General features: G+C 51.8%; 4 protein-coding genes and 1 long non-coding RNA gene across 8 annotated transcripts in view; all 5 read right to left on the bottom strand.

Annotated features, from left to right (window-relative positions):
* Positions 1 to 59: 59 nt before the first annotated feature.
* Positions 60 to 3,906, bottom strand: atg16l2 (ATG16 autophagy related 16-like 2 (S. cerevisiae)). The gene is made up of 10 exons (XM_068585790.1): positions 3,678 to 3,906; positions 3,123 to 3,180; positions 2,944 to 2,989; positions 2,319 to 2,392; positions 1,966 to 2,217; positions 1,638 to 1,703; positions 1,485 to 1,559; positions 1,355 to 1,408; positions 1,129 to 1,231; positions 60 to 173 (listed from the first exon to the last, which is right to left on the bottom strand). The coding sequence occupies exons 1-10, from the start codon at positions 3,766 to 3,768 to the stop codon at positions 60 to 62; spliced, it is 933 nt and encodes a 310-aa protein (XP_068441891.1). The 5' UTR covers positions 3,769 to 3,906.
* A 525-nt stretch (positions 3,907 to 4,431) lies between these two features.
* Positions 4,432 to 15,628, bottom strand: wdr62 (WD repeat domain 62). The gene is made up of 31 exons (XM_068585792.1): positions 15,341 to 15,628; positions 14,669 to 14,760; positions 14,511 to 14,573; positions 14,327 to 14,384; positions 14,076 to 14,243; positions 13,825 to 13,962; positions 13,548 to 13,730; positions 12,396 to 12,547; positions 12,119 to 12,308; positions 11,908 to 12,033; positions 11,643 to 11,800; positions 11,296 to 11,387; positions 11,088 to 11,213; positions 10,584 to 10,654; positions 10,370 to 10,491; positions 10,217 to 10,292; positions 9,665 to 9,776; positions 9,522 to 9,585; positions 9,305 to 9,406; positions 9,108 to 9,214; positions 8,553 to 8,605; positions 7,859 to 8,099; positions 7,626 to 7,683; positions 7,450 to 7,559; positions 7,212 to 7,319; positions 6,736 to 6,847; positions 6,552 to 6,621; positions 6,193 to 6,265; positions 5,225 to 5,587; positions 4,968 to 5,152; positions 4,432 to 4,857 (listed from the first exon to the last, which is right to left on the bottom strand). Exons 1-31 carry the CDS (start codon positions 15,440 to 15,442, stop codon positions 4,432 to 4,434), a joined length of 4,101 nt encoding a protein of 1,366 aa, XP_068441893.1. The 5' UTR covers positions 15,443 to 15,628.
* Positions 15,629 to 16,170: 542 nt separating this feature from the next.
* rffl (ring finger and FYVE-like domain containing E3 ubiquitin protein ligase) lies at positions 16,171 to 21,888 on the bottom strand. 3 transcript variants are annotated; one of them, XM_068584059.1, is made up of 8 exons: positions 21,556 to 21,888; positions 20,302 to 20,476; positions 19,828 to 20,025; positions 19,513 to 19,749; positions 19,162 to 19,366; positions 18,947 to 18,970; positions 18,601 to 18,804; positions 16,171 to 18,261 (listed from the first exon to the last, which is right to left on the bottom strand). In XM_068584059.1, exons 2-7 carry the CDS (start codon positions 20,473 to 20,475, stop codon positions 18,620 to 18,622), a joined length of 1,023 nt encoding a protein of 340 aa, XP_068440160.1. In that variant the 5' UTR covers position 20,476; positions 21,556 to 21,888; the 3' UTR covers positions 16,171 to 18,261; positions 18,601 to 18,619. The 3 variants fall into 3 exon arrangements, with proteins under 3 accessions (XP_068440160.1, XP_068440162.1, XP_068440159.1); XM_068584061.1 differs by lacking the exon at positions 21,556 to 21,888 and adding an exon at positions 21,258 to 21,478 and having other exon boundaries at positions 19,891 to 20,025; XM_068584058.1 differs by lacking the exon at positions 21,556 to 21,888 and adding an exon at positions 21,258 to 21,478.
* Positions 21,889 to 22,081: 193 nt separating this feature from the next.
* On the bottom strand, positions 22,082 to 23,297 carry LOC137790947 (uncharacterized). Its single transcript, XR_011077969.1, has 2 exons — positions 23,117 to 23,297; positions 22,082 to 22,479 (listed from the first exon to the last, which is right to left on the bottom strand). It is a non-coding gene; the product is annotated as an uncharacterized lncRNA (long non-coding RNA).
* Positions 23,298 to 23,474: 177 nt separating this feature from the next.
* The window catches only part of eif4h (eukaryotic translation initiation factor 4h), a 7,254-nt gene continuing 3,228 nt past the window's right edge, over positions 23,475 to 27,500 (bottom strand). The window contains exons 3-8 of one of the 2 annotated variants that reach the window (XM_068585785.1): positions 26,495 to 26,559; positions 25,487 to 25,598; positions 25,059 to 25,124; positions 24,621 to 24,770; positions 24,397 to 24,512; positions 23,475 to 24,148 (exon numbers count right to left, since the gene is read on the bottom strand). In XM_068585785.1, the coding sequence (XP_068441886.1) occupies positions 24,140 to 24,148; positions 24,397 to 24,512; positions 24,621 to 24,770; positions 25,059 to 25,124; positions 25,487 to 25,598; positions 26,495 to 26,559 (518 nt within the window). In that variant the 3' untranslated portion in view covers positions 23,475 to 24,139. The remainder of the gene's footprint in view (positions 24,149 to 24,396; positions 24,513 to 24,620; positions 24,771 to 25,058; positions 25,125 to 25,486; positions 25,599 to 26,494; positions 26,560 to 27,500) is intronic. The other variant, XM_068585786.1, reaches the window with a different exon arrangement.

The following is a 27,500-nucleotide window of genomic DNA, read 5'->3' on the forward strand; positions in this document are numbered from 1 at the left end:
GACATCATCAGTGATCAGTGAGGTCATCGCGATGACGTCATCGTGATGTCGTCATGTCGTCACTCACCTGCCTGGACGTCCCACAGCTTCACCACTCGGTCTGTTCCTCCGGTCGCCAGCAGAGGAGAGCTGGAGCTGAACCTCACGGCATTAATGCCCTGCTCATGGGCCTCCTGCTGACGGAGGGGTGGGGAAAGGGGGGGAGGGTGAGGGGTTACCCACTGGACTCACCAGTCTGGATAGAAGACCTCTACAGAGACCAGAACAACCTTCTGCTAGAGCAGCTTCTCTCTCCTCTGTCCTTATCCTCCTCTCCTCTGTCCTTATCCTCCTCTCCTCTGTCCTTATCCTCCTCTCCTCTGTCCTTATCCTCCTAGACCTTTCTGCTGCTTTGACACAGTGAACCACCAGATCCTCATGTCCTCCCTCCTTGGTATCTCACGCTCTGCTCGCCCTCTTCTCATCTTACCTCATGACCTCACTGGAGTCCCTCAGGGCTCCGTCCTGGGTCCTCTCACTACTGGGTCCCTCAGGGCTCCGTCCTGGGTCCTCTCACTACTGGGTCCCTCAGGGCTCCGTCCTGGGTCCCCTCACTACTGGGTCCCTCAGGGCTCCGTCCTGGGTCCTCTCACTACTGGGTCCCTCAGGGCTCCGTCCTGGGTCCTCTCACTACTGGGTCCCTCAGGGCTCCGTCCTGGGTCCCCTCACTACTGGGTCCCTCAGGGCTCCGTCCTGGGTCCTCTCACTACTGGGTCCCTCAGGGCTCCGTCCTGGGTCCTCTCACTACTGGGTCCCTCAGGGCTCCGTCCTGGGTCCCCTCACTACTGGGTCCCTCAGGGCTCCGTCCTGGGTCCTCTCACTACTGGGTCCCTCAGGGCTCCGTCCTGGGTCCTCTCACTACTGGGTCCCTCAGGGCTCCGTCCTGGGTCCTCTCACTACTGGGTCCCTCAGGGCTCCGTCCTGGGTCCTCTCCTCTTCTCTCTCTACACCAACTCTCTCTCTGTCATTCTCTCTCTGGCTTTTCCTCCCACAGATATGCTGATGTAGGTCCATGCTACTCAACATCCTGCAGGTAAATGTAATACACTGAGTGTGTACTGAGTGTGTACTAAGTGTGTACTTTCTTACCAGTACTTGCAGCGCCCTCACAGGGACACGGGCAGACAGACTGACCCTGACAGGAAACATCAGGTCCTCCTCCAGACTGCAGCTCGAGTGTCCCCGCCTCCTCCTGCTCACATGACACATGACTCAGTCACGCGACTCAGTCACATGACTCAGTCACATGACTCAGTCACGCGACTCAGTCACGCGACTCAGTCACATGACTCCCTCTGGCTCATGGAGGACTCACTGGAACAGTTCCCTGAAGGAGGACAGGACCCTCGGGGTCGACGCCGACAGAGACCTGCGCCCGGAGGAAACTCATGAGGGTCTTTCATCACAGAGGGTCCAGAATCAAGAATCAATGATGAAGTCTGAACCTGAACAGTCTGGTCTGGCCTCCAGACTCCTGCTGGTCCTCAGGCTTTGGAGACGTGGACCTGGAGGCCGGAGCGCTGGAACACATCATCATCCTCATCATCACCACCATCTTCATCATCCTCAGTGACCAACAGGTGTACAGGTGAGGTTACCTGTCCACGGTGACCTTTGACCTCGCAGCAGTCTGCAGCTCCTTCTGCAGCTCGGCCTTCTGAGCTCTGATGACACAAACACACAGGACAGGGGGTTCAGGTCTGAGGGGGTTCAGGTCTGAGGGGGTTCAGGTCTGAGGGGGTTCAGGTCTGAGAGGGTTCAGGTCTGAGAGGGTTCAGGTCTAAGAGGGTTCAGGTCTGAGGGGGTTCAGGTCTGAGGGGGTTCAGGTCTGAGGGGGTTCAGGTCTGAGAGGGTTCAGGTCTAAGAGGGTTCAGGTCTGAGGGGGTTCAGGTCTGAGAGGGTTCAGGTCTGAGGGGGTTCAGGTACCTGGACCTGCGCTGGTTGCGGTGGTTCATGTGGGCGGCGGCCTGCTGCTTGTGCTGGATCAGGTCTCGCAGGAGGCGTTGTCCTCGTAGCTCCTCCCCCCGTAGCTCCGCCTCCTCTCGTCTCAGGAGCCGCAGCCGCTCGTCGTACTTCAGCTTCAGCGCCGCGTTCTGCTCCTGGACGAGCTCCACCTGCCGCCGCAGCGCCCGCCCGGCATCAAGCGCACCCGCCAGCTGCCGCCCGGCCTCCATCAGACTGACCACACAGAGGACAGGTGGAGGTCAGGCAGAGGTCAGAGGGCAGGTAGAGCATGAGATACAGATATTATATTCTCAGCAGAGGGTCCAGTGACTCACCGGCTCTGCTGATCCTCCAGAACACATTCTTTTGTTTTAATCTGCTGCTGCAGCTCCAGCACCTGTAAGGCCATCTGAGAGAACACACTGTGATCCCGTCTGCATCCCGTCTGCATAGAGTCTGCATAGAGTCTGCATACAGTCTACATCCAGTCTGCATACAGTCTGCATAGTTCTACATCAAGTCTGCATAGAGTCTACATACAGTCTGCATACAGTCTGTGAGGCGGCCATTGCTCGGCTGTGCCGTGTTGTGTTAAAAAATAAATGTTTCCTTTTTACTTTTTCAAACTTAAACTTTGAATTTGAACGTTTGACTTTTAAAAACTTCCTGACTTGTTTTCTAAAATATTGAAACTTCTTTTATTCCTGAAGCAAAAACATGTCAGAACATATTTAACCAGCGAGGAGGATTTATATGAACCACTCCAACATGTGTGTGTGTGGCTGTGTGTCTCTGTGTGTGTGTCTCTGTGTTATATATATATATATATATATATATATATATATATATATATATATATATATATATATATATATATATATATATATGTATGTGTGTGTGTGTGTGTGTGTGTGTGTGTGTGTGTGTGTGTGTGTGTGTGTGTGTGTGTGTGTGTCGTACATCTCCTGTAGTTTTCTTCAGAGAGGAGCAGCTGCTGTCAGGATGTCTGGAGGCACAAAACAAACACAACATTGTCATTGATGACGACAATTACAATAAAGACGACGATGATGACGGTTATCGTCGCCGTCACTGTCGTCTTCATCATCACCATCATCTTCCTCATCAGCAGCCGCTACCTGACGGAGCAGCTCAGGATCCCGTCAGTCAGACCGGTTCTGTCAAGCAGCCGAGAGTCTAAACACAGAGACCAGGATCAGAGCAGGAGGTCTTTGATCATTAACAGTCACAACATTAACTTCCGGTCTAATAGGAGCACTTGGAACATTAACTTCCGGTCTAATAAGAATAGTGACAACATTAACTTCCGGTCTAATAGGAGCACTTGGAACATTAACTTCCGGTCTAATAAGAGCAGTCACAACATTAACTTCCGGTCTAATAGGAGCAATCGCAAGATTAACTCCGCCTTTCATCAGAAACAGCATTATTGTGAATGGAGTTTGGTTGGAAGGTTAATAAGACCAGACTGCGTTGTCAGACACAAACAGGAAGTTTCCCTCTGAACCAAACTCCATTCACAAAATGAGCGTTTTTGCTGAATCCGAGAGAGGACTCGGTGAAACTCTGCAGAACTTCCATCACGGACCCCAGACCCGGACTCGACCCGTCCGGCTCGATTTCAAAGCCCCGCCCTCCTCCGAGCAGCCCGGGACAGAGCGAGGTCTACGTACAGAAGCAGACCAGGTCCTGGAAGCGCGCGTGCTGCTCCCGGTCGCGGCGCTTCAGCGCAGCCACGACGTGTCTCTTCCAGGCCTCCGTCATGACGCGCTCCCAGCCGGCCGAAAGCTACCGGAAGTTCCGCGAGGCGGCTACGGTTGGTCCCCCCGCCGCCATGTTGCTCCTCGTTTACGTTTTTGTGTTGTTTTCACTTTCTTTCTGGAAGGGATCCGTCACTTTGGCTTTGGGGGGCGGGGCTAAAGCTGCCAGGTCTCTCCGCCAATCACCGGACTTTGAGGAAAGATAAACACGCCCCCTCACAGACACGCCCCCTGAAGCTCTCACCTGTTGACTTCACTTCCGTTTGACTTATTCATAATTAAAGCAGAAACATGTTTTTGATCACCTGTTATTTTAGTTAACTTTCATCCAATTACTAACTATTGTTAGGGTTGTCTTATTGTTTATCGACAATAACATGTTGGTAAACAAGCATGTTTGTTATTGTTAATAAAGGATCTTTTTCTACTAACACAGTTATGACAATGACCATGTTAGTAAACAATGACCGTGTTGGTAAACAATAACACATTACAGTAAAAAAACAGAACACGAGACACAATCAACTTTTATTAAGAAACATAAAAAACTTGTTTATGTACAAAGTGAATTAAAACCGATAAAACTCAAACTTAAGGTGCTTCAGGAATAATACTGATAAAACCAGAGGGGCCTCAGCTGGAAGGGCCACTGGGTCCTGGTCCCGGATCAGACCCGGTCCAGCTTGTCCCGGGTCATCTGGACCAGCAGCTCAGAGTATCTTTCCAGCAGAGCCGCGGCCCCGTGGTCCCCCAGGTGAGCTGCGGCCCCGTGGTCCCCCAGGTGAGCTGCGGCCCCGTGGTCCCCCAGGTGAGCTGCGGCCCCGTGGTCCCCCAGGTGAGCTGCGGCCCCGTGGTCCCCCAGCAGAGCCGCGGCCCCGTGGTCCCCCAGGTGAGCCGCGGCCCCGTGGTCCCCCAGGTGAGCCGCGGCCCCGTGGTCCCCCAGGTGAGCCGCGGCCCCGTGGTCCCCCAGGTGAGCCGCGGCTCCGCCCTCCCGCAGCACCGCCTGCAGCTCACAGTGAACGGCATCAAGCGCACCCTGCAGGACCGCCGACCTCTGGACACGCCGCTCTGCCCCCTGAGCCGCCACGCCGAGCTGAGGAGAGGCATCCATGTTTATGACACGCATGTTCATATTTAGATTGTCGGACAGGGGGCGGGGCTAAGCTGAGGACCAATGATATCGTCCGTCGACAGGAAGCTCACCTGTCGGTACAGGTGGACGGCTCGTCTGGCCGCCTGCCGCAGCTCGTTAGCCACCTGCTGACACTGCTGGAGGGAGGCCTCTTCATCGCCATCATCACCATCACCGGCAGACAGGAAGTTACCCGTCTGAGGGGGGCGGGGCTTCTCTGACAGCGGGGAAGAGTAGGAGGAGGGCGGGGCACTGCCTGGAAGAGGACCATTTGTGTTGTAAAAAGACAATATTTAGACACAATACAAGTGTCAGTCTGCAGTCCTACCCGGGTCGGTCTGGATCCGGGTCTCGGGTCCTTGTGGCTCCTCCTCCTGCACGAAGGCGGAGCAGCCGATGACGTCACTGGTAGTGGGCGTGGCCGTGAGGAAGGAGGCAGGGTTGAAAGCGAGGTTCTGATTGGTCGGAGTCTTCTCGGTGCTGCTAAACCTCCTGACTCCGCCCTGTGACATCACCTTGGTGGGCGTGGCCTCACAGGGCTCTGGTCCATCGCGCCCTGTCCTCGGCCTTGCGGCCGGCCGCAAGGCCGAGGACAGGTGCTCCTCCTCTGGGCGCGGCTCGGCCCTGGAGCTGGCTCCCAGGTACCCGAGCCCAGGCCCCGCCTCCTGGAGCCCTGCGGTCCTGCAGGGCGCTGAGTGGATGAAACAGAACCTCAGGTGAAGCTGAACAGGTGAGCCGGAGGAGGCTGTGATCAGTGACGCCACGTTTGTGTCTTTGTCAGACTCGAGTTTGCAGTGAAAACAAAGCGGACAGGAGATTCTTTGGCTTTGTGAGTTAAAGCAGAAAGAAAACCCAAAACACCCGAGTGTCCACACACACACACACACACACACACACACACACACACACACACACACACACACACACACACACACACACACACACACACACACACACACACACACACACACACACACACACACACACACACACACACACACACACCTTGCAGTGTTTGTCTGCACTGGACGACCACCACAGTGTGTCGTCGGCGTCTCGGGGGGCGAAGGGGTTGATGGGTAATCATGCAGGAAGCTCTACGGCAAAGGACTGACACACACACACACACACACACGGACAGACACACACACACGGACACACCCTCCTTTCTATAAAAGCTGATATAGAAGCTCTGAGCTGTCAATCAAGCGCTGCCATGGAAACGGCCACTCTTCAAAACGCTGACTTCCTGTTTACGGCTTTAACTTCAGAACAGAAAACAAACCGCTGACTCACCACGGCTGTTGTTGTTGTTGTTTTCTTCTTTGTGAGGCTGAGCTGAGGAGACGCTGCTGCACTCAGAGTTCACCTGAAAACAAACACCTGCATTAAGCCTCGACCAGGTGTGTTCCAGGTGTGTCTCGTGTCCCTCAGGTGTGTCTCGTGTCCCTCAGGTGTGTTCCAGGTGTGTCTCGTGTCCCGTGTCCCTCAGGTGTGTTCCAGGTGTGTCTCGTGTCCCTCAGGTGTGTTCCAGGTGTGTCTCGTGTCCCGTGTCCCTCAGGTGTGTTCCAGGTGTGTCTCGTGTCCCTCAGGTGTGTTCCAGGTGTGTCTCGTGTCACTCAGGTGTGTCTCGTGTCACTCAGGTGTGTTAGTACCGTTGTGTTGCTGACGTTGCTCTCCTCTAAGATTCTGGTTGGGATGGAGGCAGGGGGTGGAGCTCGGCTCCTACAAACACAGCAGGTAAAGTCTGTTATCGTCGCGGCAACGACCCCCTTCTCTCTCCTCCCCATAGGCCAGAGGGTCACACCTGTGACACCTAAGCATTGTGGGTAAACCGACCTGATGCGGTCCTGGAAGCGGGACAGGAAGCGGGTGGAGATGCTGAGCCGAGGGTTCAGGTAGCGCTTCTCCTCCGGAGGCTGCAGAGCACTCAGGTCTGTATCAAACCTCTCTGGAAGGTCAAAGGTCACAGAGACGTCAGGGACAGGTGAGGGGATGAAGAGCATGGAGGAGGAAGAAGATGGAGATGATGGAGGATGAAGAGGAACAAGAAGAAGCAGAAGCAGAAGCAGAAGAAGCAGAAGCAGAAGAAGAAGAAGCAGAAGAAGCAGAAGAAGCAGAAGAAGAAGAAGAAGAAGCAGAAGAAGCAGAAGAAGCAGAAGAAGAAGCAGAAGAAGCAGAAGAAGAAGAAGCAGAAGAAGAAGAAGCAGAAGAAGCAGAAGAAGAAAAAGCAGAAGAAGAAGAAGAAGAAGAAGAAGAAGAAGAAGAAGCAGAAGAAGAAGAAGCAGAAGAAGAAGAAGCAGAAGACAGCATACCGAGGCTGGAGGTCAGCGTGTCAAAGTGTTCCTTCAGAGAGTTTCTGTCCTCGTCGTCCTCCAGGAGCAGACTGCTCACCGAGCTGCCCTGACTGAGGGAGTCTGTGTCTGACATGAACAACCATCAACAACAACAACCACAACAACCATCAACAACAACAACAACCAACAACCGTCAACAACAACAACCATCAACAACTGTCAACAACAACAGGACCGTGGTCGTGAGCTCTCTAACCCGCGTCCTGCTGCTCCAGGCTTCCTGCGGAGCCTTCATAGCAGGCCGAGTCCGGGCTCAGCCGAGCGCTCCACACAGGCTCCGCCCCCTGACCTCTGACCTCCGGCCCCCTGAGGACACAAACGGCTCGTTAGAGGACGCCGAGCTGTCGCGCCGCACCTGGAACTCAAGCTCACCTGATGGGGGGGGCGGAGCCGAGGAGGTCGCTGCTGCTGTCCCCGGGATCCTGGAGCACCTGAGCACCACGTCAGCAGAGGACGTTGTGTTTTTATAGTTTCAATACTATAACAATAAACAATAAGTGCTGTTCTGCTCTGAAGGTTCTGGTTCTGTCCTTCAACTCCTCTGAAACACTTTCTAGATATTTAAATCAATCAGTTAGTAGTCAGAATAGTCACTGAGCTCACCTCCTCCTCCTCCTCCTCTTCCTCCTCTTCGTCTACCAGCAGACTCTCCAGACTCTGAGGGTGGAAGTCTCCCTCCTCGTCCTCCTCTTCCTCCTCTCTAAGCTCCTCCTCCTCCTGACTCTTGGTGGGACTCGGGGAGGCGTTGGAGCAGATGGTCAGCGGGTTCAGCTGCTCCGCCCACCGGCTCCTCACCTGACGAGGCTCAGCGGCTGATTGGACGGCAGAGGAGGCTCCGCCCTCACCCTGCTGACGACCACGCAGAGGTGAAACCAGGTAGAGGTGAAACCAGTAGAGGTGAAACCAGGTAGAGGTCAAACCAGGTAGAGGTCAAACCAGGTAGAGGTGAAACCAGGTAGAGGTGAAACCAGGTAGAGGTCAAACCAGGTAGAGGTCAAACCAGTAGAGGTGAAACTAGGTAGAGGTCAAACCAGGTAGAGGTCAAACCAGTAGAGGTGAAACCAGGTAGAGGTGAAACCAGGTAGAGGTCAAACCAGTAGAGGTGAAACCAGGTAGAGGTGAAACCAGGTAGAGGTGAAACCAGGTAGAGGTGAAACCAGGTAGAGGTGAAACCAGTAGAGGTGAAACCAGGTAGAGGTGAAACCAGGTAGAGGTGAAAGCAGGTAGAGGTGAAACCAGGTAGAGGTGAAACTAGGCGCTTGCCTGGAACGGAAACTAAGACGTCGGCAGGAAACTCACCAGCTTCCTGAACCACATGGGCAGCTTCCCATTGGTCTGCAGCAGCCGGGCGTCTGAAACAACAACAACAACAACAACAACAGTGTTGGGATGAATACATGCTGCAGAACCAGATACACCAGATGGTTTTGAGACGTCTCGTCTTTGTAAAAAGTATAAACTATCTCTCTTAAAGTATCGCTCTTAAAGTAGCGCTCTTAAAGTAGCGCTCTTAAAGTAGCGCTCTTAAAGTATCGCTCTTAAAGTAGCTCTCTTAAAGTATCGCTCTTAAAGTATCGCTCTTAAAGTAGCTCTCTTAAAGTAGCTCTCTTAAAGTAGCGCTCTTAAAGTAGCGCTCTTAAAGTAGCGCTCTTAAAGTATCGCTCTTAAAGTAGCGCTCTTAAAGTATCGCTCTTAAAGTAGCGCTCTTAAAGTAGCGCTCTTAAAGTATCGCTCTTAAAGTATCGCTCTTAAAGTAGCGCTCTTAAAGTATCACTCTTAAAGTAGCGCTCTTAAAGTAGCGCTCTTAAAGTATCACTCTTAAAGTAAATGACAGACTGGACTTCCACCTCTCACCCTGAGCAGAGTGCAGTCTGGCTGGAGTCCCGAGGTCAGCCTCTTCCTCCTCGTCTTCCTCCGTCTGAGGCAGCTGAGAGGAGGGTCCAGTGATGAAGGTCTCCCTCCTGAAACAACAACAACAACAACAACAACAGACTGAGCCCCTGAGAGCTCAGCAGGAGCGAGTTCCTTCAGCTCTGTGACGCCTCACTCACCTGATGCTCTGATGCTTCAGTCTGTCAGCGGACGGCTTGAGGCCCCGCCTCTTCCTCATGCTGCTGGTCATGTGAGAGTCCAGCCGCCACACAAACACACAGCTACACAACAACAACATGCATCTTTATTATAGTCATGTGAGTCTAGCCGCCACAAACACACAGCTACACAAACACACAGCTACACAAACACACAGCTACACAAACACACAGCTACCTGTCTCCGGACACGGTGATCAGGTGTCTGCAGTCCTGGCTGAACCTCATGCAGGTGACGATCTCTGAGGAAACAAAGCAGCTGATCCTCTGAAGCAGAACCAAGAGGCTGCAGAAACAAAGCAAACCGGCGGCGGCGCTCACCGGCGTGTCCGAACAGGGAGGCCACGCACTCCCCTGACTCGTAGTCAAAGATGGTGATGTTCTTATCGGAGCAGCTGGTGGCCAAGTACGAGCCGGACGGGTCCATGTGGACCTGCCGACGGCACAGAGTCAGTAACCCTCACCCTCGAGCCCTCACCCTCTAGCCCTTACCCTCTAGCCCTCACCCTCTAGCCCTCACCCTCGAGCCCTCACCCTCGAGCCCTCACCCTCGAGCCCTCACCCTCTAGCCCTCACCCTCTAGCCCTCACCCTCGAGCCCTCACCCTCGAGCCCTCACCCTCGAGCCCTCACCCTCGAGCCCTCACCCTCTAGCCCTCACCCTCGAGCCCTCACCCTCTAGCCCTCACCCTCGAGCCCTCACCCTCGAGCCCTCACCCTCTAGCCCTCACCCTCTAGCCCTCACCCTCTAGCCCTCACCCTCTAGCCCTCACCCTCGAGCCCTCACCCTCGAGCCCTCACCCTCGAGCCCTCACCCTCGAGCCCTCACCCTCGAGCCCTCACCCCCCGGGTGAAGTGGTGGACGCGTCCTCACCTTCAGCAGCGCTCCTTCATCGCTGGTCGAGCCCTTCAGACACCTGGTCAGCTTCCCGGTTTCCACGTTGTAAACTCTGAAACACTCAGTCAGCGTCACTGCTCCTTATTGATCGCTGTGTGTGTGCGTGTGTGTGTGTGTGTTCTCTCTGACCTGACGTTGCGGTCCTGACAGGCCACAGAGACGTGGGTCCTGGATGAGTCCAGGTCCATGTCGTACAGCGTCGTCTTCTCCACCACGTGGTGACTCCTGGAGAACCACGGACCATCCACCGTCTATACACACACACACACACACACACACACACACTAAGTACTCCTGGTAGCACTAGAAGTATTTATATCTCTTTACATGTAGTAGTTCAGACCTGCTCCGCCTCCTGGAAGTAGATGCTCTTGTCGGCTCCACAGCTCACCATGCGGACCTCTGGACTCTCACCTGCACACGGGACACCTGCTGTGACCACATGCATCCCTATACAATCCCTATATCAATAATAATCTAATACATTATGCTACACAGTGGTGTGCCCTCACTACAGTAGCAACATTAACACAGTGGTGTGCCCTCACTACAGCAGTAACATTAACACAGTGGTGTGCCCTCACTACAGCAGTAACATTAACACAGTGGTGTGCCCTCACTACAGCAGTAACATTAACACAGTGGTGTGCCCTCACTACAGCAGTAACATTAACACAGTGGTGTGCCCTCACTACAGCAGTAACATTAACACAGTGGTGTGCCCTCACTACAGCAGTAACATTAACACAGTGGTGTGCCCTCACTACAGCAGTAACATTAACACAGTGGTGTGCCCTCACTACAGCAGTAACATTAACACAGTGGTGTGCCCTCACTACAGTGATACCAGTGAACTTGACGGCCGTGATGGAGGCTGAGTGGTCGTTCAGCGTCTGCTGCAGACTGTAGTTCTTGTCCAGGTTGAAGACGTGGATCAGTCGATCTCTGCTGGCCGACGCCAACAGATTCACACCTGAAACCACCACAGAGCCAGTCAGGGAGGACCCGGTCAGACCTGGACCTAACCTGGTCCTGGTCTGTGACCTGACGCTCACCTGTGGACGTGGGAGAGAACTCCAGACACAGGACCTCTGAGTCGTGGGCCTCGATCTTCACCAGCTCGTCCAGGAACTCCAGACCGAAGATGCTGAGCACAGAAACATGACAACGGATGTCTGAGATCTGTTTCATGCTTTCAATGAAGACGTACGAACATCTGTATGGCGTCTCCGTAGTTTATGACAAACTCACGGCATGATGACGTCATCACAATGACGTCACATCGTAACGATGACATCAACATGACGATGTCATTATGTCGTGGTCATGACACACACACACACACACACACACACACACACACACACACACACACACACACACACACGTCTCTGCGCCTCACCGCAGGTTTCCACAGCGGTCTCCGGCCGCCAGGTGTCGTCCATCAGGACTGATGCTCAGGACTCTGACGCCAGATTTCCCATCAGCCCCGGCGGCGGCCTCCCCCTCGGCCTGCAGGTGCTGCGTGTTCTCCCCCACGTAGAGGATCCTCTGCAGGTCCTGAGACACGGACAGCACGTCTGAACGAACACGCTCAGATACTCAACGCTCATACTCTGGTGTACTAGTACTCTAGTACTTCACGTATACGCGTCCTCTGCTCTTACGCTGCTGTACAGGTTCCCGGGTCCTGTGGGGTCGGTGGTCCACAGTCTCACGGTGTTGTCAGAGGAGCAGGTGAGGAAAGATGAGGGAGGAAGAGCTGGAGACCCGTCTGCCTGCTCGGGACACACCTGGAGAGAGAGAGAGCTGAAGTACTTCTGGAGGTACTCCACCATCATGAAGTACTTCAAGAAGTACTCCCAGCGGCTGCAGTACCTCGACGCTCCACACGCAGCTGCTGTGGTACAGAGCGGAGTACAGCTTGGCGGCGCTCCTCACGTCCCGGACGTCCCACACGTACACGCTGTGGTCGTTGTACACACTCGTCAGGAGTCGGGCCGCCGGGTCGAAGGTCACGGCCACCGAGTCGGGGAACCGAGCCGCCGGGCCGGCGGGCGGCGACTCGCTGCGGAAGAGACGCCGAGCCATCAGAGTACTGAGTCTGGTGAGGTACCTGTGTGTGTGTGTGTGTGTGTGTGTGTGCACGCTCTACCTGCTCTGCGTGAGGTCGACCCCCAGGCGGTGTGGCCGCTGCAGGGTGGTGATGTACTGCAGGTGGGAGGGGCCGAACACTCTGACGGCTCCGTCAGCGCAACCGCAGAAGATGAAGTCCTCGCTGACCGCCACGCAGCTCGCCGACGACGTCTGTCAACAACAACAACAACAACAACAAACATCATGAATAACCAGGAGCTTTTATTTTGAAAGCCAAGATGAGGAAATATACACACTTTGATTGTTAACATATTACTGAAAGAAAGGTGTGCTTGTGACATGCTACAGGTGTGCTCGTGACATGCTACAGGTGTGCTCGTGACATGCTACAGGTGTGCTCGTGACATGCTACAGCTGTGCTCGTGACATGCTACAGGTGTGCTCGTGACATGCTACAGGTGTGCTCGTGACATGCTACAGGTGTGCTCGTGACATGCTACAGGTGTGCTCGTGACATGCTACAGCTGTGCTCGTGACATGCTACAGGTGTGCTCGTGACATGCTACAGGTGTGCTCGTGACATGCTACAGGTGTGCTCGTGACATGCTACAGCTGTGCTCGTGACATGCTACAGCTGTGCTCGTGACATGCTACAGCTGTGCTCGTGACATGCTACAGCTGTGCTCGTGACATGCTACAGCTGTGCTCGTGACATGCTACAGCTGTGCTTGTGACATGCTACAGCTGTGCTCGTGACATGCTACAGCTGTGCTCGTGACATGCTACAGCTGTGCTTGTGACATGCTACAGCTGTGCTCGTGACATGCTACAGCTGTGCTTGTGACATGCTACAGCTGTGCTTGTGACATGCTACAGCTGTGCTCGTGACATGCTACAGCTGTGCTTGTGACATGCTACAGCTGTGCTCGTGACATGCTACAGCTGTGCTTGTGACATGCTACAGCTGTGCTTGTGACATGCTACAGCTGTGCTTGTGACATGCTACAGCTGTGCTTGTGACATGCTACAGCTGTGCTTGTGACATGCTACAGCTGTGCTTGTGACATGCTACAGCTGTGCTTGTGACATGCTACAGGTGTGCTCGTGACATGCTACAGCTGTGCTTGTGACATGCTACAGGTGTGCTCGTGACATGCTACAGCTGTGCTCGTGACATGCTACAGCTGTGCTGTCCCTGCTCCTCACTCACCTTGAGGTTGACCCAGGCCTCCAGGTGTCGGCTGCTGTTGAACAGACACAGCAGACCGGCGCTGGTGATGCAGTAGGTGCTGGACGCCATTAGGCCACGCCCACACGCCACCCCGCTGAACACGCTGTTTTTATGGTCGCCGAGCAACCCCGACCGACCAATCAGAGGCACCGTGCCCGTCACCTGGACACAGGGGATGTAAACCGTGAGTCCGGACCGCCGATAGGCCGAGCGGACCGTCCCCGTCCAGGCGCCGCGCTGCGATTGGCCGACGTACCCGGCGCTCTTTGGAGGCGTCCAGGTACCAGAACTTCACGTGCCGGTGACCCGCCGTCACGAAGTAGCTGTCGTCCTGAGAGACGGACACCGACAGCACCCTGCTGGACACCTTGTTGGAGGCGATGACCACGCCCTTCTGCTCAGAGGGTCATCACAGTTTAGTACGGTTACCACACAGTAAAACTACCAATAGCACACGTGAAAGGTGTGTGTGTGTGTGTGTGTGTGTGTGTGTGTGTGTGTCCTCACCCTCCAGTCCCACACACTAACTGTCATGTCGTGCTGGAATCCAACAGACACGATGTAACAGCTGTTGGTGGAGAACGCCACGCAGGAAACTCCGTATTTATGAGACTGCACCTCGGCCACCTGACCTCCACCCAGCTCCCACACCCGCACACAGGGCATGTGGCCGCTCTGAAACACACACACACACTCTCAGGTATACACACCTGCACATGTCCACAGAGAGGCCGAGCAGTCTCAGGCGAGTGACTCACCTCACCGGTGACCAGGTGTTTTCCATCATGGGAGAAGGCCAGCGCGCTGAAGGGTTTCCTGGAACACATGAGAGAGCAAGTAGGTAGAGGTCCTTTACACACACACACACACACACACACACACACACACACACACACACACACACACACACACACACACCTCATCCCGGAGCCCCGGGCCTACCTGGACGCGTTGATGATGTGACTCTGTTGGTTCTTCTTCGGGTGAAGCAGAACGATGACGCACCTGAAACCAAACACAGTTTCACTCAGACACCAATCACAGCGAGAGGGGCGTCGCCCTTTCCACTGTACAGGTGAGTCAGAGGGGGTGGGGCTTACCCGGCTGGGTAGGCGATGAGCCCAGATTTGGGGTCAGAGGTCAAACCGCTGCTGCTGGCCGTGCTGATGCCCAGAACCTTCTCCAGACTCACCTGAAACAACACAGCCAAAGAGTTTCACAATAAAAGCTTCTATATGAAAGAACACAAGAGTTTCGCAAAAAAAGTTTAAACCTCTTCAATCAAACTCACTTCTCCCATCATGTGACACAATCACACTGTTCAACTGTTGTTAATAAAGGGAGGATTAAATATTAGAGCAGATTCATAACTTTCTTGTTTTCCTTTGTCTGTCTGTCTATGTGTGTGTGTGTGTGTGTGTGTGTGTGTGTGTGTGTGTGTGTGTGTGTGCGTGTGTGCGTGTGTTAGGGTCTAAATACTGTAGACCTGACGGAGAAGAGCCGCTGTGTTGTTGTTGTTGTTAAACATACACTTCCGGGTTCATCCAGCGCGGTCACGGCTTTCACCGGACCACCGGCGGCCCGCGAACCTTCGCTTGTTGCTGTGAAAAGTTACCGTGATGCAACACCGCGATATAAAAGGTTTACGGTTCGCGTGAGGAGGTAAACTCGTTGAGTCTGAGCAGACTCTTGCAGGTCTTCACATAACACGGTAGCGGTTCGTTCAAAGCACCTCTGATGCTAACAATGCTAACAGGTTAGCGAAGCCCTACCCGGGTGCAGGGCTTCTTGCTGCGGCTCTGTCGGCTCTTCCTTCCCGCCGGTGGTCTCCTCTTCCCGGGGTTAGCCGGGCCGCTGTCCGCTCCCTCCGCCATGACGTCACCCTAACTTTAAAACAGGAGCTCCGGGTCAACGGACGTCTCCACCGCGCGGTGCTGGTCCACGTAATGGCCCGCCGAGGTGGACCAGGAGCGGGTCAGTTTATCGAGATTTTCCGCTGATGACGATGGAGGACTAGCTTAGCTTAGCTTTAGCTTGACGCTCACGAGGAAATCTGACACTTCTTCTCTGTGGCGGGAGTCCTGTTCAAACTCAGCCCCGCCCACTGCCCCGTCAATTAACCAGTGAACAGCATAGGTCCCGCCCTCCAACCTCAAAACACCCAATGGCCAGCCAAAGACCCGCCCACTGGTCACCACCCAACCAATCAAAACCATAGAATTAATTATGCGACCCAAAAAGTGCTATACTCATAGATACAATATAATTTGTCAAATACATATGTTTTTATGTATTGCTTTTGTATGGAATAATGGAATACAGTATAATTCGTAATATATATATATATATATATATATATATATATATATATATATATATATATATATAAATGTAAAAGTAAAATAATTGTAAAAAAAAAATAACCAGGTCTAATTTAAAACCTGACACGTACAATGTTGAGGTAATTGTACTTTACCTGACTATATTGATTTTATGCTACTTTATACTACAAGTACTCTACACATGCTTCTGAAAACTAAAACATGAATAACATCATTCTTGCACACGCCACAGTACGCTGAAGAAATACTGGACACACACCTGGGAGAGAATTGCTTTTATTAGAAAAGTCCAGTCAGAAAACTAAAGCTTCTTCAAACTTAACATATTTTATTTTCACCAGATTCCAGTGAAGCTTTAAACGCATCAAAGTCAGGAGTTAAAACTGAATTTCAGCGTCTCTCACTGAGACTAAGGCAGTGGTTCCCAAACTGTGGGTCTGGACCCCACCAGTGGGTCACGAGCTAGAACCCTTTGATCCTCAAACTATCATTCAAATTACACAATCAAAAGAGGAGAATCTGCTTTATTTGAACAAACCGCTTCAGACCTGCTGGACGCTAGCGCTGTTGACTTCCATGTTGGTCAGCTAACGATGCTAACGGATACCTTAAGGGTTTCGTCCAATAAAACTCACAGTGCTGCAATTAGTATGTTCGTCATGTGTATTGAAGCTGCTCCACAGGTTTCACTTGAAGATGAATGATTGATCCCAAAATCAGAAAGGCCGTAAATACAAACCATCATTGCAGAAAAACAAAGAAAATCTAAAATATTCACAACAAAAATAAATCATAATCTCACAAGACAACAAAAAAACAAAACATATAGTCCCTCAAGAACAAGTTCCTTTTCTTTGTCCCAAAAACAAACAAACAACTAAAGCAGAAGTTTAAAACAACAGATTAGTGCATTTTTAGAGTTACAACAACGACACAAAGTCAACTTCAAACCAAAGAGTTTCACTGCTAAAGACAGTCTGCTGGTAAAGATGAGGAAATCCACTTGTTCTAGTCTTTTAATGACATGTGGAGTTCCTCAGGGGCGCGTCCTGGGACCTCTGTTGTTTATAGTAAACTTGACATAAAAGACCAGTCCAACATTTAGCCAATCAACTTGTCGTAGTATTTTAAGAACACATGGGGGTACTCAGGGATGCGTTCTGGGACCTCTAATAGTAAGATAAACCTGATTTTCAGAGATGTAGGGCTGTTCAAAGCTCCTCCACGCTGGCATGAATCCTTTATTTCTTTATTGCCCTCACAAAGCTCAGTCAAAAAACACTGAAAACAAAACAGTATATTTTTAACTACAGAATATAACATCCTCTAAAAGTTCCCTAAAACCGTGAAATTCCCAGAAAATATAAAGAGGACATAACCTCAATGCTACGACCCTGGGTCCACAGTTAGCTTAGCACAAAGACTGAGAGCAGTGGGAAACTGCTAGCCAACTGCTAAAACTGTGTATGTGACGGTCTCTGCTGCCCCCTGGTGCCAATTAATTTGGGGGGGGGGGGGGGAGAATTAGTGACAACAAACAGCTGACTATAATATTGTATCTGGGAATATGTATGATGTAAGAGTTCATAAGAGCCTGGATTTAAATCTGTAAATGTATTCCACAAGGCTGTGATGACATCAAAGAACTATTCATCCGATTGATCGAGAACAAAGCTAATTGTAGCAACTTCCTTGAAACTAAAATAAACATAATTTAAAATATTCGTCGTCCACATTTGTTGAACTCGTGCAGCAATCAGGTCTGTTTGAAAGCACATGGAGGATCTGAAGGGAAACAGCAGCATTCAGATCCATCGCTTCTTCGTTCGGCTCTCCTGCACGGCTGAAGGTGAACGTGTGATTGACAGGTGGAGCACCAATCACCTAAGGCTGGGGGCGGGCTCAGAGTGTGTGTGTGTGTGTGTGTGTGTGTGTATGGGGGTGGAGGTGGGAGGGGGTCAGAGGTGTACTTCCTGCTGGGAATGCCACCTGAAGGCAGATTAATGGACGTGCTGGTGTCTCTGATTGGCTGCTGGTTTGGGTAGAAAAAGGCTGAACTGGTTTTTCTCCACTTCCTGGACTTCTGGCTGTAAACTCACTGACTGTAAACTACGGACAGGCTGCAATAAGTGAGTTCAAGGCCTCCTCACCTGCGCAGGTGAGGCGTCTCTTTGGTAGAACCCGTTCAGTGGAGGCACAGAGGAGTCTGGGGCCACCGGTTTAAAAAAGTCAAAGGTCACGAATCACAGCTGGACATTCAGCGTTCACCTAAGGCCACTTCTTCACTTCTAGAAAAATAGACTGAGCTAAATATACAGCATTTATTCACAGGTCACTCCTTTGATGTGATCCTGCAGAAGAAGAAGAAGAAGAAGAAGATTTAAATACGAGAAAAATATACACACTTCTACAGAGACAGAGAGCCAGCTGGTCTGGTTAAACTGGGACTGGGAGCCAGCTGGTCTGGTTAAACTGGGACTGGGAGCCAGCTGGTCTGGTTAAACTGGGACTGGGAGCCAGCTGGTCTGGTTAAACTGGGACTGGGAGCCAGCTGGTCTGGTTAAACTGGGACTGGGAGCCAGCTGGTCTGGTTAAACTGGGACTGGGAGCCAGCTGGTCTGGTTAAACTGGGACTGGGAGCAGGTCTGTGTCTCAGACCAGACTGCAATGTGTTGGGCGTGGTGGTTTACCTGGGTTCTGGTCAGGGTCTCAGGACCGGAAGACGTGGACGGCTCTTACGACGTACTGGCGGCAGATGGGACACTCGGCCATCCTTTTGCCGCACTTGGTGCAGGTGATCATGTGACCGCACTCCAGCAGGACGCAGTCGATGGGGCAGTCCATACAGATCTTACAGAGGTTCTCCTCCTGACCTGCAGATCCACCGCCGGACTCTGGAGGGACACATACAGACACGTACAGGACCTTGCACTAGCGGCACAGAGTATTTCAACCGTCAGCGCCGGACTCGGCGATGAGAGGAGGATCTCTGTCGTAAGATGCCGTTTTCTTCTCACAGAAAAACAGAAAACTCACCTGAAGCGTTCACAATGTTGGCGGCTGAAAGACAAACAGAACACATGTTTAGTATTGAATCATGGAATCACCATCAGCAGACCCACCTGGGAGGTTCTGCCCCTCTACGGTCCTGATACTGACCCTCTATGGTATTGACCCTCCATGGTACTGACCATCTATGGTCCTGGTACTGACCCTCCATGGTACTGACCCTCTGTGGTCCCGGTACTCACCCAGGAGGTTCTGCTGGTCCTGGTACAGCCGGGTCACTCTCTCCATCAGCTCCCACTTCTCACAACAGCCTTTGTAGTTGACAAAGTTCCTGGCGAGGATTTCCTTCAGCTGCCGGACGCTGAGCGCCTCGATGTCGTCCAGGCAGCTCAGGTCAGACAAAGAGGCCCGGCGGCCCAAAACCGGGGCCTCCTCCGGGTCCCAGTTCTGAGCCAGACAGAACACACTGAATCAAGACCTGAAGAATCCAGACTTGGAAACAAAGACCCAGGCTCAAAAACAGAACGAAGAGACAGGAAGGAGTCAGGAAGGTAACCTGGACCCTGAAAGAACAACCCCCGTTCTGGTTTCACCTGGTCTTCATCCTGAACGTCGAGCTCGGGGGGGGCGGTGTCTGTGGGCGGGGCCTCGGTCTGTGCGGCCGGGGGCTCGGGGGCGGAGCCGGAGGGCTCGGGGGTCACGGTAGAGATGCGAGGCGTGAGGTCCGGGGGGTCAGCGGTCACAGAGGGGGGCCCGGGGGTTGGGGTCTCTGGGGCGGACTCGTCGGACGGCGAGGACTGCTGACCGAGGACGAGCTCCACCAGCTCCTCCTGGACAAGGGGACAAGGAGGGTTAGCGAGGACCCGGGTGCTACCTGCAATGCTGCTCAGTGCGGGACAGGAAGTGACCTTCTCTCGGCACAGGTGGGTGGACACCTCGTGCAGGTGCAGGTAGTCCCGCAGCTCCTTCACCTTCAGCTTCATGAGCTCCGCCCGCTCCAGCAGGTTGCCATAGAAACGCTGACAGGTGTGACAGAGGCGGGGGCGGGGCTCCAGGTGGTCGGAGCAATGGCCGCAGTAGTCCTTCTTACAGTCCACACACACATGCTGGTAGAGAGAAAGAGAGGTTACCTTCCTGTCTCCCTCCTCTCTTCCTACTGTCTACTTCCTGTTTCCTTCTTGTCATGTCAGTTCATGAGACCTTTGAGGTTTAGGTTACCTTCCTGTCTACTTCCTGTCATGAGACCTTCAGGTTAGCTTCCTGTCTACTTCCTGTCATGAGACCTTCAGGTTCGGGTTAGCTTCCTGTCTACTTCCTGTCATGACACCGTCAGGTTCGGGTTAGCTTCCTGTCTACTTCCTGTCATGAGACCTTGGGGTTACCTTCCTGGCGGGCGTGTCGAGGCGCCCCCCGCAGGCCTTACAGGTGAGTTCAGGAGGCGGCGGCTGGCTGTTGAAGCCTGAGTTGGTGTAGGACTGGTGGCGGCGCTCAGCGGCTGGCGGGTCCACCTGGACCCCCGAGTCCAGACACAGCCAGTTACAGCAGGACGCAAACATGCTGCAAGATACACACAGTACACACAGTACACACTGTGAGAAGAGTTTATACTTCATAAATACTCTGGCATGAAAAGCTGCTGTTATTGGGTCAATATAAAATATCATTTTAATGTTTGTATCGATTAGACATTAAGTCACAGACGCCAGTTTACTGCTGGATTATTCAATATGTGTAATAGATTATAAAAAAATATATTTCTTATGTAAAATATTCATAATGCATTAATAATATACAATATATTGATAATGTATTTAAAATATAGAATAAGTTTAAAATATGTATTAGTCATTTACAATATAAATAATATTTAGAATGTATTTATAATATACAATAATATGTCAAATATACACCACTATTTCTAATGCATTAATAATATAAATATGTATGGTATAAACCTGTTCATTCAACTGTGCAAACCTTTTTAAGTAGAAGTACTTTTACACAAGTACTTCGTTACAAAACTACAAAAGTAATCCAAATACTTGTCCACGTCTTTCAGTGAGTTCCTCGCCGCCTGTCGGCCAGACTGCGTAGTGAAAGCTCGCATATTAATGTTTATTTCTAATTATCGCGGGTTGTGACTAACAGTGTCCCGGTTAAACGCGCCGGTATCCGGTAACAACGTCTTCTGCTGACTTCGGCTCAGAGTTTTCATCAATAATCGGATTTAATCAATAATCAGGCAGATCAATGTGAGAGGAATAACCGACGGGACGGAAACTTTCCGTTAAACTGAGACGAACACGCGTCCGCAGGGAGAAAGAAGCTCTCCGGTTACCGGGAACACATCACCGGCACCCGGCGGGAGAATGCCCCGCGAGCCGCAGCGTCCCGGGCCGCGGAACGCCGCTCGATGTGAGCAAAGTCCGGTGCTGCTACAGGCTGCTAGCTCCAGGCTAGCACCGGGCTACTTAGGGAAGTTTACAGAACCGCCGGTGACACGACAGGTGCGGGTTAGTCCCGCTGGTTAGTGGCAGCTGGTTAGTGGCAGCTGGTTAGTGACAGCTGGTTAGTGACAGCTGCTTCACTAACCAGGTTACCGCGCTCACCAGCAGCCGGATAATGTGAAGTCTTACCTGCGACCGACGCGCCGCGGCAGCTAGTAGGAAGCTAACGAGCGCTGGAGTTACGAACTAGTTTAACTAGTTAGTAAACTAGTTGAACTAGTTACCGGGTTAAACCTCCAGCCGTTAGTGGAGCAACATGGCAGACACGTTGGTTCTCCCGCAGCGAAGTGAAGATCCACCAAGAAGCAGAGAACCAGGAAGAGACCCACTACACACTGTACACACATTAACTACACACTATACACACACACCCTGAACACACATTAACTACACTAACACATACACACTGTACACACTAACACATACACACTGTACACACCAACTACACACTATACACACACTAACACATACACACTGTACACACCAACTACACACTATACACACACTAACACATACACACTGTACACACATTAACTAGGAGCAAGGAGACGAGGTTCCTCTGTAGGACACATCCTGAGAGAGTAAGGACAGACCTGTAAACTCCTGAGGGGTGAAAGGAGACAGCAGGGGGGCAATAAAACAAAATCACGACAAATTCATGATACTTATTATTTTATTTACCCAGAATCACACATTATGCACAGAGAAGATAATCTGACCCTAATAATAACAACAAGAAACATGTTAAGAACAATGAGGTCGTCCTCTACGACCAGGTCAGAGCTCAGGCCCTAAAGATAATAACTCATATACATTTACACTAAACACACAGTCAGGTTGAAGTTCTTCATGAACTTCTTGTCTTTGCTGCTCCGCCATGAGCCTTTTCCTGGAAGTCTCTTCTGCCTCCACCTCCTGCTTCATCTCCTCTGGTAGATGTTGTGGGCTGACATCCAGCTGCATCCTCCTCTCTGTGGCTCTGTGCAGCTTCATCTGTCTCGGGGCCTTGACCCTTGACCTGCTGGACCGATGGAGCCAGAACCATCGCCTGTACTAAACCAAAGGATTAGTTTTCATTGGTAAAACTTATGAATGGACTTCCACTATTACTGTACAGCTGTTAGAGGTGTGACCCATCTTCTATTCACAGTTAATATGCATTCAATCCAGTGAAATTTAAATGATAATCTGGCTAAAGTAGTTTATCAAGAGTAAAATAACAGCTGTGATTTAACTGCAAGCTTCAATCTATTCCACACCTCTGCATTCACAAGCTGCTGAAATGAAGGAACATGCACTTTAACTCTTCTTCATGCAGGCCCTTGAGCAACTGTTCTTGTGACTGTAGGGACCGGAAGTACACTGTAGGGACCGGAAGTAAACTGGCTGTACTTCCGCTCATGAGAGTTAAAAGAGTAAAAGTTTCCGTTGGTGAACCTACGGAATCATCATTACCGATAAACGTAGCCTCATGACGTCAGCTAACGGTAAGGTCGTTAGCTGACGTCATGACGCATAACGACGTTAACGTTGTTATCAAGCTAAAGCTGACTAGCTTTAGATTAAAAAACATGGTGGTAAAGATTTGATGGGGATAACGTGATAAAATATTCCGACACATAACTTGGATGTCGAGTTACCTTCATGAGTTAAACAGCATATTAAATTGTTGCTAGCAAACAAGACTTACCTCTAAACTAGAGTTCATTGCTGATCCAGTTGTACCGACGGTAACTTCAACTTGGAGCGAAGGGATGAGACGTTGGAGAGTGACGTAGACGCTGGAGACAACGCTGATTGGCCGAGACTCGACACGTCAAAGATGTTTTATTTGAGAAGATCACTCACGACATCCACTTTTCTCCACGACTCACTCGATCTCAGAAACGCTGCCTGGATCTCCACGATCCACGTGATGGCATGTTTTGATTTAAAAACGGCAAATTTCGCCAAAAGGTGACACGTTTACAGGTATGTAAGGAGATGAGGTTCCTCTGTAGGGCTCGGCCTCAGTGCTGCAGTACGGAACAGAGGACACAGAGGCGGGGTGACGATGATGAGAGTTTTATTGCCATAAACAGTGTAGGAAAACAAAGTAAAGTTAAAACAGCCGTCGTACAGTAAAGCAAACGTCCAGAGGACGAAGCGACGCAGAGCCAAACCGACCGCGGGTTTGAATCCCGATCCGCTCACACCTGCAGACGCTCACCTGGACCAGGCGAGCGTCTGCAGGGTCAGCGCAGAGGAGTGGGAGGTGAAATGCAGGAATGACAGCTCTTAACTAAAAAAACAACTTCATTGATGGTATGAACAATAATAATAATAATTTGGACTTCTGCAGTTCTTCCCAAACGTCTTCAGAACACTTTATTGGTGGCAGCCGGCTACGAGACGCACACTGACAACACAAAACAGCACAAAGACCTTTAGTTGCTTCTGTCCTGCTGTGACACAGGGATGAGGAGGAGGAAGAGGAGGAGGAGGAAGAGGAGGAGGGGGAGGAGGAGAAGTGGCTGCTGATTGAAATGAATCAGTGCTGCATTCAGGGACAGGCGGAGGGGAAAAGACTAAGGAAAAATACCAATAACAGCAAACTAAATAATTTCTACGTCCTGTTTGTTCATCACGTCGTCTCCTCCTCCCTCCCTCCTCTCTCCTCCCTCCTCCGTCTGTCTTCTGTCCTCCTCCCTCTGTCCTCTTCGCCGTGGGACACTCACACTCCCTGGAGAGAGAGAGAGAGAGAGAGAGAGAGAGAGAGAGAGAGAGAGAGAGAGAGAGAATCAGTGAATGAGGTTTCCTCTGTGGACCGACAGACCAATGAGACGCTGATCTGTGTGGACGTCGCTTCTGACAGCTGATTGGACGAGACACCTTTCTACGCATCTCTCGGTCCCTCCCCCCTCCCTCGTCATGTTTCATCCCCCCACCCTCTCTCCCCTCTCCTTCCCCCCCTCCCTCCAGGTGCATCACCTCCTCTCTGGGTTTGGCTCCACCAAAGATGGCAGAGTTGGGGTTGGCCACCTGGTTGAGCGGCTCGGAGACGGTGCGAGGCTTCAGCTGCAGCCGAGGCCTCTGGGCCCGCTCCTCTGTAAACAAACAAACAAACAAACAAACAAGCGTTAGCAGACCTGTTCCTCTCCAGAGGCCCATACTTTTCACGATGGACGACCGGGTCTCAAACAGGAAGTTGTCACCTTCAGACAGTTCCTTGAAGTCGGGCGTGGCTCCTCCTCCGCGGGGGGGCCCCCCGTCCCTGAGGCGCCCCGGGCCCCCGGCCCCCGGCCTCTCGGCGCCGCCCCTCCTGTCGCTGCAGCGACCGCCCCGTGAGTCGTCGTCTCTGAAACCTGCAGACAGACAGACGGGCGGTGAGACGCAGACAGACGCAGCGAGCCGACTGGTGAGCGTGAGATGGTTGAGGTGAAAGGCATGATGGGAAAAACAACTGGGTGTGGACCGGGGGCTTTGGGAGGCGGAGCCGGGCTGCAGGGTTAAAGGTCAGCGCATCCTTGTTGACCTTTACGAGGTCAGAAAGCCCCGCCCTCTAGAGGGCGGGCGCTACAACACCGACTGATCTAGTTATTGACTCTCATCTGGAAGCTGTCTTCCGATTGGTCGGCTCTCTCTGACCGCACCTCCTTGGTGGTCGAAGTCCTCGTTGCCGTCGCGTCCTCCTCTTCCTCCTCGGTAACCTCCTCGACCTGCACAGGACAGGGGGGATTAACACCGAGAGGGAGGAGAGACAAAAGCAGGAGGAAGAGGAGAGAGAGGCGGCGCCTCCTCCTGGAAGGAGCTGAGGAACAGCACTGAAGAGGCGGAGCTTGTTAGTGGTCCATCGGCCAATCGGAGAGATGTTAGAGAGGAAGCTGACTGAATCTTTTATGTTAACCTTCAGATCGGGTGGGGAAAGGGGGGCGGGGGGGAATGAGATGATGAAAGGATGAAAGCATGAAGAGTCCTCCTCCTCCTCCTCGTCAAAGCGCCACACGTCAGACGAGGAGGAGAGACGAGGACTCGTCGGGGGTTTGTCACCTACTTCCTGTTTAGTCTTCGGTGTTCATACCTCTGACGTCGTCTTTCCTGAAGCCGCCGCCGAAGCCGCCTCCTCCTCCTCCTCGCTGCTCCTGCTTTCGGCCTTCTGCAATGTCCACCCTCAGGGCCCGCTGGTCGAGCAGCTGAGGGAGCAGAGGTCACGCCTTGTCTCAGGAAGTCAATCAAACTTCAAAAACTACAGCACATGTGTGTAGATGTACTCTGAGTACTATGAGTACTTTGAGCAGCGTGAGCACATTAGTACCGTGAGCACCATGAGCTGAGACTGGCCGGTATGCCGGTAGAACCGGCTTCAAAGTTCCATTTTTCATCCACCATGACACAATACTTTGTGAAAAGTAATAATTGTACATTCATAAAATTACACCGCCAAACTGCATGCTGGGTACAGCTCGCCGTTGCAGGAAGAGACCCTTCAGGTCCGCCTGTTTTATAGTCACTATTAGTACCACGAGCACTATTAGAAGGATGAGCAGCATGAGTGCTACTAGTAGCATGAGTACGTCTAGTAGCATGAGTATTACGAGCAGCATGAATACTACTAACATCATGAGTACTACTAGTAGCATGAGTACTATAAGTAGCATGATCAGCAAGAGTACCATTAGTAGCATGAGCAGCATGAGTACTACTAGCAGCATGAGTACTACTAGCAGCTTAAGTACTATGAGCAGCATGAGTAATATAAGTAGCATGAGCAGCATGAGTACTACTAGCAGCAGGAGTACTACTAGCAGCATGAATACTACTAGCAGCATTAATACTACTAGTAGCATGAGCAGCATGAGTACTACTAGAAGCATGAATACTACTAGCAGCATGAATACTACTAGCAGCATGAATACTACTAGCAGCATGAGTACTACTAGCAGCATGAGTACTACTAGTAGCATGAGTACTACTAGTAGCATGAGGAGCATGAGTACATTAGTAGCATTAGTACTATCAGTAGCATGAGCAGCATTGGTACTAGGAGCAAACTGCTGAGGAAGCACATGATGATGATGATGATACTCACAGCGCCGTCGAAGGTCAGAGCTTCTTTTAGAGATTCCATATCGTCAAACTCCACATAACAGAACCCTGAAAGACAGAACCCCACACAGTGAACACACACACACACATAGTGAAGACACACAAACACACACACCCTCTACCGTTATATTAGGGCCGCCTCGAAAGTCAAGTTCATTTTGTATGATTTTATTTTCTCTATAAACAAATTAAATGTTCCCGCGTGAAAAGCAGACATCTATAGCTGCGTTTTTTTAAATGCTCCCACAGTGAAGATGGCAACAGTTCATGTATTTCTACATAAAGACAAACATCCACAACAGGCTGCATGCGACCCTCTTGGCAGGGTGCAAGGAGACCCTCTTGGAAGGGTGCAAGGAGACCCTCTTGGAAGGGTGCAAGGAGATCCTCTTGACAGGGTGCAAGGAGACCCTCTTGGCAGGGTGCAAGGAGACCCTCTTGGAAGGGTGCAAGGAGACCCTCTTGGAAGGGTGCAAGGAGATCCTCTTGACAGGGTGCAAGGAGACCCTCTTGGCAGGGTGCAAGGAGACCCTCTTGGCAGGGTGCAAGGAGACCCTCTTGGCAGGGTGCAAGGAGACCCTCTTGGCAGGGTGCAAGGAGACCCTCTTGACAGGGTGCAAGGAGACCCTCTTGACAGGGTGCAAGGAGACCCTCTTGACAGGGTGCAAGGAGATCCTCTTGGCAGGGTGTAAGGAGACCCTCTTGGCAGGGTGTAAGGAGACCCTCTTGGCAGGGTGTAAGGAGACCCTCTTGACAGGGTGCAAGGAGATCCTCTTGACAGGGTGCAAGGAGACCCCCTTGGCAGGGTGCAAGGAGATCCTCGTGACAGGGTGCAAGGAGATCCTCTTGACAGGGTGCAAGGAGATCCTCTTGGCAGGGTGTAAGGAGACCCTCTTGGCAGGGTGCAAGGAGACCCTCTTGACAGGGTGCAAGGAGACCCTCTTGGCAGGGTGCAAGGAGACCCTCTTGGCAGGGTGCAAGGAGACCCT

Source organism: Clinocottus analis, unplaced genomic scaffold, assembly GCF_023055335.1.
Source record: "Clinocottus analis isolate CAN_PGR_092001 unplaced genomic scaffold, fCliAna1.0.p SCAF_2, whole genome shotgun sequence".
Taxonomy (NCBI): domain Eukaryota; kingdom Metazoa; phylum Chordata; class Actinopteri; order Perciformes; family Cottidae; genus Clinocottus; species Clinocottus analis.

What these genes read in the sequence shown, in the direction of transcription:
- wdr62 (XM_068585792.1), bottom strand. Translation starts at nt 15,442, where the DNA reads ATGGCGGAGGGAGCGGACAGCGGCCCGGCTAACCCCGGGAAGAGGAGA. An exon ending in GCTGCGTGTGGAGCGTCGAG is followed by an intron (nt 12,034 to 12,118) that starts GTACTGCAGCCG and finishes CTCTCTCTCCAG; the next exon opens with GTGTGTCCCGAGCAGGCAGA. An exon ending in CACGGCCGTCAAGTTCACTG is followed by an intron (nt 10,655 to 11,087) that starts GTATCACTGTAG and finishes TCCCGTGTGCAG; the next exon opens with GTGAGAGTCCAGAGGTCCGC.
- rffl (XM_068584058.1), bottom strand. An exon ending in CCCACCTGTGCCGAGAGAAG is followed by an intron (nt 19,750 to 19,827) that starts GTCACTTCCTGT and finishes CCCCTTGTCCAG; the next exon opens with GAGGAGCTGGTGGAGCTCGT. An exon ending in GGACCAGCAGAACCTCCTGG is followed by an intron (nt 18,971 to 19,161) that starts GTGAGTACCGGG and finishes TTTGTCTTTCAG; the next exon opens with CCGCCAACATTGTGAACGCT.
- atg16l2 (XM_068585790.1), bottom strand. Translation starts at nt 3,768, where the DNA reads ATGACGGAGGCCTGGAAGAGACACGTCGTGGCTGCGCTGAAGCGCCGC. An exon ending in CGCAACCAGCGCAGGTCCAG is followed by an intron (nt 1,704 to 1,965) that starts GTACCTGAACCC and finishes TTGTGTCATCAG; the next exon opens with AGCTCAGAAGGCCGAGCTGC. An exon ending in TGAGGGCGCTGCAAGTACTG is followed by an intron (nt 174 to 1,128) that starts GTAAGAAAGTAC and finishes CTCCGTCAGCAG; the next exon opens with GAGGCCCATGAGCAGGGCAT.